General features: G+C 40.2%; 1 protein-coding gene across 3 annotated transcripts; it reads left to right on the top strand.

Annotated features, from left to right (window-relative positions):
* Nucleotides 1-77: 77 nt before the first annotated feature.
* Nucleotides 78-15,012, top strand: atp8b4 (ATPase phospholipid transporting 8B4). 3 transcript variants are annotated; one of them, XM_044035404.1, is made up of 27 exons: nucleotides 78-723; nucleotides 3,328-3,386; nucleotides 3,484-3,597; nucleotides 3,685-3,783; nucleotides 3,859-3,920; nucleotides 4,001-4,073; nucleotides 4,488-4,558; nucleotides 5,015-5,094; nucleotides 5,827-5,985; nucleotides 6,125-6,213; nucleotides 7,066-7,262; nucleotides 7,751-7,959; nucleotides 8,513-8,556; nucleotides 8,643-8,808; nucleotides 8,892-9,080; nucleotides 9,640-9,755; nucleotides 9,965-10,129; nucleotides 10,210-10,321; nucleotides 10,414-10,519; nucleotides 10,727-10,853; nucleotides 11,150-11,333; nucleotides 12,221-12,444; nucleotides 12,522-12,605; nucleotides 13,056-13,301; nucleotides 13,398-13,536; nucleotides 13,626-13,756; nucleotides 14,024-15,012. In XM_044035404.1, the coding sequence occupies exons 1-27, from the start codon at nucleotides 693-695 to the stop codon at nucleotides 14,342-14,344; spliced, it is 3,597 nt and encodes a 1,198-aa protein (XP_043891339.1). In that variant the 5' UTR covers nucleotides 78-692; the 3' UTR covers nucleotides 14,345-15,012. The 3 variants fall into 3 exon arrangements, with proteins under 3 accessions (XP_043891339.1, XP_043891340.1, XP_043891341.1); XM_044035405.1 differs by having other exon boundaries at nucleotides 5,827-5,934; XM_044035406.1 differs by lacking the exons at nucleotides 78-723; nucleotides 3,328-3,386; nucleotides 3,484-3,597; ... (2 more) ...; nucleotides 4,001-4,073; nucleotides 5,015-5,094 and having other exon boundaries at nucleotides 4,495-4,558.
* Nucleotides 15,013-15,178: the final 166 nt, after the last annotated feature.

Genomic DNA, 15,178 nt, shown 5'->3' on the forward strand with positions numbered 1-15,178 from the left:
CAATGAACACTATTATACTATTTATAATTGTTCATTTGTGTTCATAAATCCCCAGGAGTTTTACGCCCTAGACACAGACACACACACACACAGGACTCACTGTTAGACAGAGGCGATGGTTCACTCCTGCAGCATTTTTTGCAGCGAGCAGTGTCCGCAGTCGGTCTTCTCCTCTCACTCTTTGCTCTGCTCATCATCTACAGTATGTGACTCCATCTGCTAAAGGAGGAGAGGAGAGGGAGCGTCTGCTTTCTGCCAACACATCCGTGGTAAATGAAGTACCTACTCGCCGCTGAAGGACAGGATAAGTGGAGGAAACAAAAAGCAGGATAAGGAGAGATGTAACAGGCAGACCACATTCGTGCACTGTGTTACTACTGCTGACATCATCATTTATACAAACACGGAGCGATCTATACATCAGCACTTCTGTCACACAGTGTATTTCATTAAGGAACTTACTCTGTAGGCTACTCTCTGTATTGCTCACCTGGGACGTTTTGCTTTGGAGACATATCTCTGTGGATTATTGCCACTCCAAAGCCTGAACAAAGAAGAAACAAGACACCACTCTGCTATGTTGTTGTTGTGTTGCTTCACATGAAACACCAAGATGCTCCACGCATGGGGTTAGTTACATGTGAGATGTCCATGTCTCTTATACGGAAACACACAGGAGGTCCCAGGAGAAGATGGCATTCTGGAGGAGAAACAAGCCCGTTGGTAAGACAATACATCCTTTATTGTTGTTCCTTTTGCATGAAGGAACTGGTCATTTCATGCTTATTTTTCTGCAGATGTGTCAATTTAGAATTTCCACTTTGGGGGATGAATTAGCAAATGTTATTCTGATCTTATTGTTAACAACATCTTAACAATATGCTACACAAGCCAGTTAATACATAAATAAAGATTTCAAAAGCCAATCTTTTAGCTATGTGCAACTTTGATTTATTAACAGCTGTTAAATGTCTTGATATGTGTTTTGTTTTTTAAGGCAGAAACTGACCTGTTGTTGTCAGGCAGGTGAACTTCTCCTCCTGTCATGGTGTCAATGTACTCATTAGAGAGATAATATACATGGGTGTGGGCCTGTAATACACAACCTGGATATTAAATGAGTTTGTGTGTTTTTTTTCATTTGTATCATCCTCTCATGAGTGTCTTCTGCCGATGTTGTTCATCCGCTTCAAGGTTTGACTTGTTTGCATTTAGACGTGGTCCTGTTCATACCTTGTTTGTAACAGTTGTTTGTTTAAGTTATTCTCAAACCACTCTGCTCGTTCTCCTCTGACCTTTGGCATCTATTTTCAACTTCTCTTCTCCGCAAACCCTTACTCGTTGTGTGTGAAAATCACAGTCGATCAGCAGTTTCTGAAATACTCAGACAATTCCACATTCAAAGTCACTCAAATAACTTTATTTGGAGTCTGATGCTCTGTTTTGACTTCAGCAGGTCACATTGATCATGTCTTCATGCCTAAATGCATTGAGTTGTTGCCACAACATTGACTAATCAGATATTTGAGTTAACAGGTGTACCTTATAAAGTGGCTGGCGAGTGTACTAGTGTTGCTATCCTTTTGAGAAGAAAGACTTGGACACTGGCCAACAGAAATTATTACAGCAGTGACGTTAGTGCTCTAAACTATTTCTTGTAATCTCACTGCATGCTCTCGCTGTGAGCTGTCGGGACTTGCAGTTTCCCTGCTCAGTCTGAGTCAAGTCATAGCAAAAAAAATAAATAAATCAGAAAAGTACGGTGACTTTGTCCTCTACTAGAAAAACTATTGTGCATTTCCATAGCTTCTAATTAAATGTTTAAACACGCTGAAGCTTTTGAACAACAAAAGCCTTTTTAAATAATTAACTGTCATAGAAGCCGATCACAGGATGAGGACGGTCTGTTTTGTGAGAAGATCCTGTTGCAGTTCTCAGCATGTGCATTATGTACAATCCACAATGATTTTAAGGTCAATTGGAAACAGCATGAGCTCTGTGCTCCTCTCACACTGGTCTGTGTGGAAAGTTGGAGCACTTTGATGAATGGTTTCATCTTGTTGCAGGTGCTTGGTATTAATTGTGTTGTTTTTGACTGGTTAGCTTTCCTGTTGGGACTGATTAAAAAGCATGGAAAAACATGATAACGAACCCTAATGAAGTGCATCGACGTATGAGCCATGAGATGTCGGTCAGAGTGGTTGGTGTGGTTCAGTTGGTGGTAAAATGGGAAGAGTCAGCAAGGTCCACAGGTTTCACACTATAGTATACTGTGTGAGAATCAGCTTTTGTTAAAATATTAAACAAGTCGGGAAATGAGGTGTCTGCGAAGGTTCATCCAAGTCAGCGTATCTTTGGAACTTGTTTGATTTAAGTTGCTCTTCTCATCCAGGTTCTAACTGACTGATGAAAACTCGTTATAGGCTGGTTATCTATCTAGAGAGTTGTTATGTTAAACAATACACATTTTTCCCCTCAGGCTCAATTTAAGGATGTTAATTCCACCTGAGTCGAGGTGTGAATGAAGGTCGCCTCGCCTGCCTCTTGCCCTGTGTCAGCTGGGATTGACTCCAGCTCTGTTGTGGCCCTCATGTGCAGGATAAAGTAGTAGTCAATGAATGAGTGAGTCATCTGAGCACAGGCAGATTGTGATAAGTGCATGGCTGAACACTCCCAATCTGTCTGGAATACATCCTCAGATCCAATCACTCCAATCCATTCTCATTTGGAGGTGGTTTAAGGACGCATGAGGTCACACTGTTGCAAATCCAACCTGTCTTCAGGATCCAGTAGAGCATGTCTCCTCATACATACATTTAATTGCAGCCATTGCCACAATAATATCACTAATACTCACAATATATCTTCATCTCTGCAGTCAGCCTCCTTAAAAACACAATTTTGTTCTCGCAAACTGTCACAGCTGCAGTGTGTATTGGAATAAAGGGTGCAGACGCCTGATTCAATCTTGGTCTCATAGTACACTTCCAAACCGAGACACATTTTAACGCAAGGTGTGAACACTAACAGTTCTTTACAAGGCTGTCCTAATGCAAGTGAATGAGTGAACACAGATGTTAATTCCAGGTCTGACCGAGGCCTTATCTTGTTTTATGTGTGAGTGTTAAACTGTTAATCTCTTCCCAGATGGCTCAAGGGTTTGGGTTGTTTTACACTTTGATTCAGATGAGACTAACAAGCTAGGGGTGAACAGCCTGGATTATGGCAAATGTTGCATATATCATTCAGAAAATAATCAGTAAATCATTTTAAGATACAAAAAAGACACAATGTTAAATTGCTTGATAATGTGTTCTCTCTGTGTAGAGAAAGAACGCCATGTAAAAGCTAATGCGCAGATCTTCAATGCCAAGTTCTGCTACGCCGTAAGTAGTCTTTAAAATTGCATATAGTCTGCATCATCTCTAGGTTTAGGCTGATCAGTGTCTAAATGTCTACATTTCTAAATGTGTCATGATTCAGGACAATCGCATTAAAACCTCAAAGTACAGCATCTTCACCTTCCTGCCCATCAACTTGTTTGAGCAGCTCCAGAGGGTGGCTAACGCTTACTTCATAGTGCTGCTGATCCTGCAGGTACAGTAAGACTAGAAACATATGCTCTCACACTGGACTGTAGTTTTTATCAAATGCCCGAGTAGACCAAACTTTTTTTCTTTTCAGGTAATTCCAGCAATATCCTCTCTGTCCTGGTTCACAACCATCGTGCCTTTGGTGTTTGTGCTCTTGATTACGGCTGTCAAGGACGCCACCGATGACTATGTGAGTTCCATCTATGATGTGTTTGGAGCTCTTCTACATGAGCACTAATGGCAAAAAAATGTGCTCACATTTCAGTTCCGACATACAAGCGACCAACAAGTCAACAACCGCCTGTCTCAGGTCCTCATTACGGGAAGGTATTAAACTGTTTTCTGCTGAAAAGCAATAGGTAATTGTTCCAGTTTGATTCTAAGCATTAATGTCTTTTACCCTCAAGTTTGCAGAATGAGAAATGGATGAACATCCAAGTAGGCGACATCATCAGACTGGAGAATAATCAATTTGTTGCAGTGAGTAAACTACGTCCTATTATTTGTTGTACACAGTGTTAAAATTAGATGCTTTTGAGTCTACTAATGTCTTTAGAGTGACATGTCTTATTCACTTTATTCAACCATTTATGTATTGGACAATGTATCCTTCTGTGTCTAAGAGAGGAAATTGCTGCACCCATGTAGAACACATTACCAAAAACCTGCGGAGAAGAACTGATCTTGCGTTTGTCTCAACAATGGAAGGTCTATTGTACAATCCCTTATGCCGAGCCTAATCAAATGGTGGCCGGGTTAGGTCCGTCTTTTATTATCCATCTTTGATTGTGATGACGTTATACACATGCATACTTTCCACTCTCCAGGATCCTCTGTGTACGAATAAAGGTTAGATAAATAAATAAATAAATCATGTTGTTTTTTTACACACAGGCAGACATCCTCCTCCTCTGCAGCAGTGAGCCCAATGGACTGTGCTACATTGAGACTGCAGAGCTAGATGGGTAAGTGCTGCAATAAAAGTAAAACTATAATAAAAAAATAGAAAATGCAAACTCTTCAGCTCTTCCACCTCCAGCTCCTTCTGTCACACATCAGCCCTGACACTCTCGTCTCCACCCACTCCACTGCCTGCACTCTCTTCTTCACCTCTCTTGTGCACTGTCAATTGCTTTAGATGGTTGGCTTCAGATATTTAAACTCATACATTTCCACGACCTCTACTACTATCTTCATTGTACCACCTGTCTAACTGTCATTCACACACAGGTATTCTGTTTTGCTCCTACGGCTCAATGATAATCGCTCTCTTCTCAGGAAATTAGTACTTATATACTATATACTATACTATATATATATATATATATATATATATGTTATATTTGTGTTCTGATGCAGAATGTTGAATATTGCATCATTTCTGTGTCATAATAGCAGCATTTTCATTCCTGTCCTCGCAGTGAGACAAATCTGAAAGTTCGTCAGGCCTTAGTCATCACCTCAGATTTGGGAGAGATTTCAAAACTGATGGATTTTGATGGTGAGATGATGCTTGGAATACGTGTATTTCTTTGTTTTATTCCTCAGATTAATCAGGGGTTTGGTATGAAAATATGTGCCCAGTTTTCTTGTTCTCCGTGCCTGTTTATGTGTGTCTTTCTGATTTATGAGCTTGTATGTCTTTAAACTTTTGTTGGCAGATAAATTGGCATTAAACCAAATATAATCAGCTAAACAAAGAGGGAATAAAACATTAGAATAAAATATTCCAATCAAGTATAAAAATGTGTATGGAATGCTGTCTATCAGGTAGTCAGGGATCTAGGAGATGGTGGCTGTGTCGGCACCCATCACCTGCAGCTTCTCACCCAGTAGTCGAGGCTGAGCGGTGTCGATTCTCACAGTACGGCCAATGGCACGCAGGTGCAAAGTGGTTGTTGGAGCCCGTGGTGGTGAGTTAGAGGCTGTTTGTGGATTAGACAGGACAAGAGTCAGCATAGAGCTGTTAAACAAACAGTTGAGGTTGTTTGCTCATTTTGGGTGCCTGATGTCTGCGGGTCTCTCACTGTGCACCCTGTAATTCCACTCACCTCCCTCTCATTGTTCTTTCTCTTTGCACTTTATCAAAGAGGACATTTCTGTGATTTCACATATTTTTCTTTGCATTAATTGATCTGCTCTGTCATGTTTTGTGAGTGGCTGTTAGATCTCCTGATGACTTTTTCAATGTAGGGATGATTTGTGGTGAGAATCTCTTAACTGTGTTCCTCAGGAGAAGTCATTTGTGAACCACCCAACAACAAGCTGGATACATTCACTGGAACATTATACTGGAGAGACAATAAATACCCTCTGGATAACGGGAAAATGCTGCTTCGAGGTTGTGTACTCAGAAACACTGAGTGGTGTTTTGGAATGGTTATTTTTGCTGGTATGGTATTTTTATTTTGATGCCTCCATTTGCCACATCCATTAGCGTCATGTTTTTGTTTTTTTTCTGTGAGCTGCACATAAACTCTGCTGTTTTTCCAGACTCTTTCAACATTGACAGTTCTTCTTTGTGCCAACAGGGCCACAAACCAAACTGATGCAGAACTGTGGAAGAACAACTTTCAAAAGAACAAGTATTGACAAACTGATGAACACCTTGGTTTTGTGGGTAAGATGTATCTTACGTTTGCTGTAGTGGATTAATAAACCAAAAGTTACTGTGCATCTGAAAACCATTCTTAAAGGCTCAGTCCACCTGTAGAGGTGCTTTCACATATTTTGTTTTTCGCCTTCAGCTCACGAGTTACGAAAAATAATTTATTTTAATACAATAATAATTTTATAATTTATTATAATAATAATAATAATAATAATAATAATAATAATAATAATAATAATAAAAATATTTTTAATACAATTTGTCCCATCCTAAAGTGAGTAACAGAAGTAACAGTGCTTGGTGAACATGTCCACTGAGTGCAGTCAGTGTCTGTGTATGCACAGTGAGATGAAGAGACTGAGAATCAATTGCTTAGTCAAGAAGTGAAATACAATAATAAATTAAGCTATAGCTGCTGAGAGACTGAGGAATAATTGTGCTGGTTGTCAGTGTCACAGAAACTCTGTGTACTCTGTATATATTTAGTCTGTTTATATAATTGTGTTAATGCTGTGGTCTGGTTCATTAATCTGCCCCAACACTAATACTGTAACTCCTGCAAAGTACAAATGCTTTTCTGAAGTTGACATCATGTAACCTCAGGCTTAATGCACTTCTTTTGATGTGAAATAATCAAGTCAATCTAAAAGTCAAGTTAATAAAGGAACTGTCTTTGTTTTAATTCGATCCCTAATAAAGATTCACTGGTAAAAGTTGCTTTATGATTAAAATGCAATTCATTGTGATTTACTATCATTTGACAGCACTAGAACAGACCTCTGCAGTGTCATTGATGTCCAGTCCACATGAATTGGACACATCTGTCAAAGTTACCATAAATTGTTGATTTTTATATTTCAGATCTTTGCCTTCCTCATATGTATGGGAGTTATTTTGGCCATTGGAAACACGATCTGGGAAAGTCAGATTGGCATAAACTTCCAGGTGTTTTTGCAGGGGAATGAGAGTCACAGCAGCCCTGTTTTCTCTGGCTTCCTCACCTTCTGGTCCTACATCATCATCCTCAACACCGTCGTGCCCATCTCTCTCTATGTCAGGTTAGGCCTGTCTGTATTTATTGTTTGTATATATGTTTGTAACATATGCCATTTTAATGTCCTGATCTTAAAGACACTGTTTTATTTTGAACTATAGCTCTTGGTTATGGTTTTGTTTTTAATCAAGACACCACCCTTATAATGTCACTCTATCAAAGATTTCCCGCTATATGTTTATATTTTACAATAAAATGTAATAATATCAAAAACTTTTAAAATTTCCAGAGATAAATGTTATTTTGATCATCAAACAGTGGATCTGAAATACATGTCTCAATGCCAACAACAGAAATACAGCAGCATCATAATTATTTTAAGTCATCTGATCAAGTGGAAAAAAATGGGCAAACCCACCCTTTAAATGCAGAATTAAAACAGGCTCACTGTTATGGTTTGACCTCTAACGTGTGTCTAACATCTACTGGTGGGGTTCATATTTGCAACCTGTATTTCAGTGTGTTTAAAACAAAGTATGGATCTTCCTTCAGTGTGGAAGTTCTGCGACTCGGTCACAGTTACTTCATTAACTGGGACCAGAGGATGTTCTGCAGACAGGCAGACACTGCAGCCCAAGCTCGCACCACCACCCTGAACGAGGAGCTGGGCCAGGTGGAGTTCATCTTTTCTGACAAGACCGGCACCCTCACCCAGAACATCATGGTGTTCAGGAAGTGCTCCATCAATGCAAAGACGTATGGTATGGAGCTTCCTGAAACTTGTATATATTCATACAGTTATATTACTGTTCTTAAATTAAGTCCATGCACTTGGAGAGCTCTCCATCAGACCTCTGGGAAAGTCTGTAAGACAGAGACTTTCTCTTAAATATGTGTCCTATGTTTCCATACAGCACTGAATATCAAGGACAATCTTTGGGACACTGTCCTGTTGGGGAAGTAGGGAACTTGATAACAGCATTCTTTCTCATGTGAAGGACACTTGTAGGGAACAAAGTTGGATGGGCATCTAGAAGGACACTCCTTTAGAAACAATCCGTTTTATTTATATTTTGCTTTAGAGGCCACAAATGAATGGCAGCCAGTCGGGCACTTTAGCGTGCCGTGTTTTTGTCCATTAGGGCACGACGTGAAACATAATATCTTTTGTTGCATGTTAAAATGTTGTTACAAAAGAAAATCTATAACTTGTGTAGTGTGTAAAAAAAAATACAATAACAATGGTGAAGTTGGCAGAGCTGTATTTGTGTCTTGAGTGTAAAACTCATCATCTGTTCTGTTTTTTTCTCTCAGGTGATGTTTATGATGAATTTGACCAGAAGGTGGAAATCACAGAGGTGTGCAAAACTAAATAACCAACAATTCCAACTATCAAATAATATAAATGTTTTAATAATTATGCTGAAGGTCACTGTCTCCCCAGAAAACTGCCAGTGTGGACTTTTCCTTCAACCCTCTCTGTGACAGAGGGTTCAAGTTTCACGATGGCAGCCTGGTTGAAGCTGTAAAACTGGAGGAGCCAGTGGTTCAGGATTTCTTCAGACTGCTGGCTCTGTGCCACACTGTGATGCCAGAGGAGAAGAGTGAAGGTAAAATGCAAAGTCATACACACGCAGCCCACTGATAACAGCAGTAGAAGTGTTTTCTTAACAGTGTTTCTGTTAACATGAAGGGCATCTGGTGTACCAGGCCCAGTCACCTGACGAGGGAGCGCTGGTCACCGCAGCAAGAAACTTTGGCTTTGTCCTCTGTACCCGGACTCCTGAGACCATCACGCTGTGTGAGATGGGACAAGTAGTCACCTACCAGCTGCTGGCCATACTGGACTTCAACAACGTGCGCAAGAGAATGAGTGTCATTGGTTAAGTCTTTACTTGTAACAGTCACGCTCTACTTCAAGATTCAGACTTTGACAACATGACTTTCAAGCAAATTAAAATGACTGACTTCTTTATGACCATTTATGAAATGTTTATAAAAAAGCTGTAATTGATGGCTTTATTAATTCACCCCTGGATAGAAATGTAAACATAACAATGTCTTTTGGAGATCGTTGCAGTATGATGGGGGTTTATGCTAAGTGTGCTAGGCCGTCATATTGGAGGGAAATTATAAAAGAATAAGCTAAACTAAACCTTTATGGTAAGTTCTTGGCCAAACACAAGTAGCACGAGGAACAATCTTGTTGATATGTATATTCTACCTGAATGAAAGTGTTAATAAAGAATAATGATGGAGAAGGATTTTCCTCAACATGGCAACCAAAAGGTTGCTACTAACTGATCTATGAAGCATTAGAAGGTTATTTAACAACATTAATTAAGTTATTAGTTTACATTTATAAAGCATTTATGAATTATGCCTTACCAGAGAGCAGCAGCCATTTCAAGTCTTCATGTTCTCTCTTCTTGTGTTTTTAGTGAGAAACCCAAAAGGCCAAATTAAACTTTACTCCAAAGGAGCCGATACTGTTATCTTTGAGCGCCTGGATTCATCCTGTCATGACCTCATGTACACGACCTCAGAGCATCTCAGTGTAAGTGTTATGTGACTGGACACCACGACATAGTTAGAGCATATTTAAATTAGTCCATCATACACTATCCATCCACATTTAATCAGGACACTCGACAAGGTTACAAAAAACATTCATGTTAATACTTGCTGTTGTTTAGCATTACATTCAGTTATTATGTTTCACCTGTTGCACACCAGATTTTGAGATGTTTTTCTTTACCCCTGCAGGAATTTGCTGGAGAAGGGCTTCGAACTTTAGCCTTGGCCTACAAAGATCTTGATGAAAGTTATTTTGAAGTCTGGACGAAGAAGCTTCTGTTTGTCAGCACTGAGATCGAGAACCGTGATGATAATCTGGCAGTTCTCTATGAGGAGATTGAACAAGACTTGAAGGTAAAGCTGGCATCATTCTGTTAACATTCTTGAGCTGATCAAACTCAGTGTTTGTAGAGTTACTGGACTTTTGCTTCAAGCTTCTCGGAGCTACAGCCATCGAGGACAAACTACAAGAAGGAGTCCCAGAAACAATCACCTGTCTGAATCTAGCTGACATCAAGATCTGGGTCCTCACGGGTGACAAACTTGGTACTGTAATTCACTCTAACATGATCTTACTGACCAGAAAACGAAATACTGTGTAATGCTAAACACCTTGTAATCTGTGTGTGATGTTTCAGAGACTGCGATGAACATCGGCTATTCCTGCAACATGCTGCGAGATGACATGAACGAGGTGTTTGTCCTGTCGGGCCACACACTGCTGGAGGTGCAGCAGCAGCTCAGGTGACACATTATTCATTTATCGTTTCATCTCTCCTCACATACCAGAGTGCAAGGTGTGTCTCAGAGGAAACCTATGAAAGATCTTTGTCTAAAATGTGATGTTGTCAACATAAAGAAGTCTGTGTGCATGCATGTAGTGGATGTTGACAGAGTGGTCTCAGATCTTTGGACCTCATTGTTTGAGTATGTTGCTTTTTCTGTACGCAGAAGCGCCAAGGAGCACATTCTGGGCCTGAGTCGAGTTAGCAGCACAGGAGATGCTGACACCGATGACTCTGTGTTCGAAGAAACAATCATTGCAGAGTACGCCTTAGTCATCAATGGACACAGTTTGGTAAGACTCTCAAATAGATAAAATAGATTTTTTTTTGATTGTTTGCGTGTTTTCTTTTGCAGGCTTTGCTTTGTTAAGCAGTCATTTGTGTTTTTTTCCGGTGAGTCTTGTTGATCTGTATCTGCTGCTGACTGCGGTGATCCATAATGAGCAGAGAGCTGCTGCACCCCCGAGGGCCTTTAGCTCTGTTATATTGGTTTTCATGAACATCCATTTCCCCACCAAGGTGCTGTTCTCCTGCTGGGCCTGGAGGCTACAGTAATGATAAGTCTAACAGGAATGTGTTCTCCCTGTAGGCTCATGCCCTGGAGCCACAGCTGGAGCACATTTTGTTGGACTTGGCCTGTTTGTGTAAAACAGTCATCTGCTGCCGAGTCACACCGATGCAGAAGGCTCAGGTTGTGGAGCTGGTGAAGAGGCACAAGAGGGCCGTCACCCTGGCCATAGGAGATGGAGCCAATGACGTCAGCATGATCAAGAGTAAATCTCAGAATTTATCATTATTTCCTAAACACATTCAATCATCCTGTGCAGGAACAGCAACATCAATTTACCAGTCTGACCCTTTGGTATATGAATCAGAAAGCTTCTTCCTTATGATAATGTAGATTAGCTTTCTCAAGTTGTGACTTTAATCCAAACAGAGATGGTGACCATGTTTAATTTGCATATAAACCAAATAAAACAATATATCGTCAGATATGGGTATACAATAGTTGTTCTTTTTAATCTTTCACAGAGGCTCTTCTGTAGCCTGAACCTAACCTTTCTGGTCAGACAATACAACAATTTATTTGTAGAATGTTTACATGCATTTTAGGAGATAAAATATATTGGATTTGCTCTTATCTTATCAACGAACAACGTAAAGACCTGTTTACATAGCACAAAGGTTAAGCGCACTTTCAATCGGTTTTAAAGCAACTTAAATATGGTCAATTAAATGTTTCGCAAAGTTTTATTTCAGTAATGTTTCAATGATACACAGTCAAAGAAGACTTAAAGGCACTCACTTCATCAGAGATTCAAACAGATCCAAAATGCCGTCTTTTGTGGTGTTCCATCACTTGAAATGACCAGCATTGACATTGAGTAGTGGCCTTATAAGATCTGTTTGACTCTGATGAGGCCGTAACTGGACAGTATGTAAATAATATGTAAACAATATGTAACATAGAAGGTTGAGCTAAACTATGCCGTCACATGAAAGACATTTTAATTGTTTGAAAAAGAGTGCCTTGGAGATGTTTCCCATCCAAAGGGCACGTCCTACTGCTCCTACTAATAGGAGTCCAGGAAGTTAATGCTTCAGTAGTATTTGATGTTTTAAGGTTAAATGATCCACACTGTATATATTTCTTATGCAGCTGCTCACATAGGTGTCGGCATCAGTGGTCAGGAGGGGATGCAGGCCGTCCTGGCCTCAGATTATTCCTTTGCTCAGTTTCGGTACCTTCAGCGCCTCCTGCTGGTGCATGGACGCTGGTCCTACTTCCGCATGTGTAACTTCCTGTGCTACTTCTTCTACAAGAACTTTGCCTTCACACTGGTACACTTCTGGTATGGCTTCTTCTGTGGTTTCTCAGCTCAGGTAAGACGGCTGTGACAGTGTTTACATCATGTACTGATGTAATGGTGTTTATTCTGTAAAATGTGCTCCTTCCACAGACGGTGTATGACCAGTGGTTCATAACCCTCTTCAATATAATCTATACATCTTTGCCAGTCCTGGCAATGGGGCTTTTTGATCAGGTAATAATGATGTGATGGCAAAACAGCACCAACTCTTTCTATATGTAGTCAATATCAAATGGCTCTTTTTGGTTTAAAGATAAATACAAACTAAAGTTCTTAATTTTTTGGCAGAGTGATGATGTCATTTTTTTGTTTTGTTTTTCTTTTCAAGATACTGTCGTCTTACAGGTGAATATTTTATTACTGTAGATCTTTTTTTATTGTGTCATGACTAATAAACCTCTTATTGTAGGTTCTACACTAAATTCAAACCACAGTGCCACCTCTAACCCAATCAACCCTATGACCCTATAACTAACTATCACTAGTATACAGTATTTATATTTTCCATAACTCATCTTCATTTTACCATCTCCTGTGTTTTTAGCATGATATACTCATAACCTCCTCATTAATCATGATACAACATACAGTACATCTGAATGACGCTCTCTCTGTTTTCTAAAGGATGTGAATGAACAGAACAGCCTCTGCTACCCAAGCCTGTACAGACTCGGCCAACAAAACCTTCTCTTCAACAAGCGGCAGTTTTTCCTGTGCGCACTGAAGGGGATGAGCACGTCATTCCTGCTCTTCTTTGTTCCCTGTGGAGCATTCGCCGTCATGGTGAGAGAGGACGGCTCCCACTTTTCTGACCGACAAGCTTTTGCTGTTACTATAGCGACATCCTTGGTTTTTGTTGTCACTGTTCAGGTAAGATTATAATGAGCAGAGTATAAAAGCAGGCCTGTTGGTTAGAAAATAAATCGCATTCATAATTGTGTTTATGCCTCTTGTTTGTGTTTTCAGATTGGACTTGACACACACTACTGGACAGCTGTCAATCAGCTCTTCATATGGGGGAGTCTCATCGTGTACTTTGCCATTTTATTTGCAATGCAAAGCAATGGCATGTTTGGCCTTTTCCCAAGCAGTTTCTCTTTCGTAGGTATGTTTGGGCTCATTGTCACAGATGTGAGGAAACGACGCTGCTGCATGGACATTACAACTAACTTCAGATTTGTGTTTTCTCCTCAGGCACGGCCCGCAACTGTCTACGAGAGAAGAGTGTGTGGCTGGTCATTCTGCTCACCACCGTGGTGTGTGTTGTGCCTGGCTTAGCTGTCAGCTTCCTGAACGCAGACCTCTTCCCAACTCTAACAGACAAGGTGCAGTGACTTTATTATTATATATGTACACTACAGTGGTACATATTATTGTTTCTTTCATGGCTGCATTTCACCATTTTAAAGCAACAGCCAAGTGATACTGATTTGAGTGCTGCATGTTTCTGCCTATTGCTCCATGTCTGTGTTAACGTGGTGGTTTAGTCAGATAATCTTGTGACCTGGTGCAGTGTTGTATACAGTATTGCTACATTGTGGTAAGATATAAAAAACGTATTTTCACCACTGCTCTATTTCAATGTATTTCAGGTTCGTAACCTACAGCAGTCAAGAAAGAAGCAGGGGCCTGAGGGGCAGAACCTGAGGCGAGTACGCAGGACGAGCTCCCGTCGTTCAGCCTATGCCTTCTCCCACCAACAGGGTTACGGAGAGCTGATAACCTCAGGCAAAAACATGAGGAGGAGCTCAGTGTCCTCTGCTCACTCTCCTGAAACGACACAACACAACTCCACCTGGATAGAAAACATGTTAAAGAGGACGAATGAGGTCTCTTGCATCTCTGATGAGGGCACAGGAGATTCAGAGGGCAACAACACGTCACAGACTCCAAAGCAGCAAGTCACAGTCTGAGATCAACCTCTGATTTACACTGTACCGTAAACACTATAGGAAACCACAGACACGGGTCCCAGAGATCATGCACAAGGTATGAGTGTCCTTATTTTGGGTAAATGAAACCTCAGACCCAAAAACACAGATGTACCTCATTTGTAATAGTGTAATTAATGTGGGCAAGCTGGAACGTTTAGAACCAAGTAAAACAGGATTGTCTGGGGCAACCATTTTCATAAATGGTACAAACAGTGCCTGTGTTGCCAAAGTTACCAAAGACTTATTTACCATCCAACATTAATCAACTGACCTACTTTCATTCATTCAATAATACCTGTCTTTTCTGATTAGGAAACATTTCCGGCAGATTTCAAACCAGTGTTATGCAAAGTGTAAACCTAATGCTCTGCTCCAGCACCAGTTGAAAAGGTTTAATAGTTAGGTCTTTAAAATGTGTATATGCATTAAATTAGAAACTTCATAGCAGTACATAACGGTAAATATAATGCTAAGCACAACCAAATAATTGGTCTAAATATCTTTTTACATTTTACTGGCTTATGTTTTGTCTATAAATTTGAGGAGTCATTTGAACAAACAAGCATTTGTGGACAAGAAAGTACAGATGTATCTTTGAGCTGTGCTGTACCTTGTTTGGTTGCACTTAAAGATAACATTTTTGATAAGGTTTTGTTCCGTGTTGTCTGGTTCTTCGGCTGAACACACAATATTAACTCACAAATATCTGAAATAAGCCTGCGACCCCTGCGAAATCCTGTCAGATCGATTGGTTCCAGAAAGATAAACAGCTACTTGTTTGCCTGGGCAATGGTTGATGCTGTTCCAATGACA

This window comes from Solea senegalensis, linkage group LG10 (genome assembly GCF_019176455.1).
Source record: "Solea senegalensis isolate Sse05_10M linkage group LG10, IFAPA_SoseM_1, whole genome shotgun sequence".
Classification (NCBI taxonomy): Eukaryota; Metazoa; Chordata; class Actinopteri; order Pleuronectiformes; family Soleidae; genus Solea; species Solea senegalensis.

What these genes read in the sequence shown, in the direction of transcription:
- atp8b4 (XM_044035404.1), top strand. Translation starts at nt 693, where the DNA reads ATGGCATTCTGGAGGAGAAACAAGCCCGTTG. An exon ending in ATGCCAAGTTCTGCTACGCC is followed by an intron (nt 3,387 to 3,483) that starts GTAAGTAGTCTT and finishes GTCATGATTCAG; the next exon opens with GACAATCGCATTAAAACCTC. An exon ending in CAATGGGGCTTTTTGATCAG is followed by an intron (nt 12,606 to 13,055) that starts GTAATAATGATG and finishes TGTTTTCTAAAG; the next exon opens with GATGTGAATGAACAGAACAG.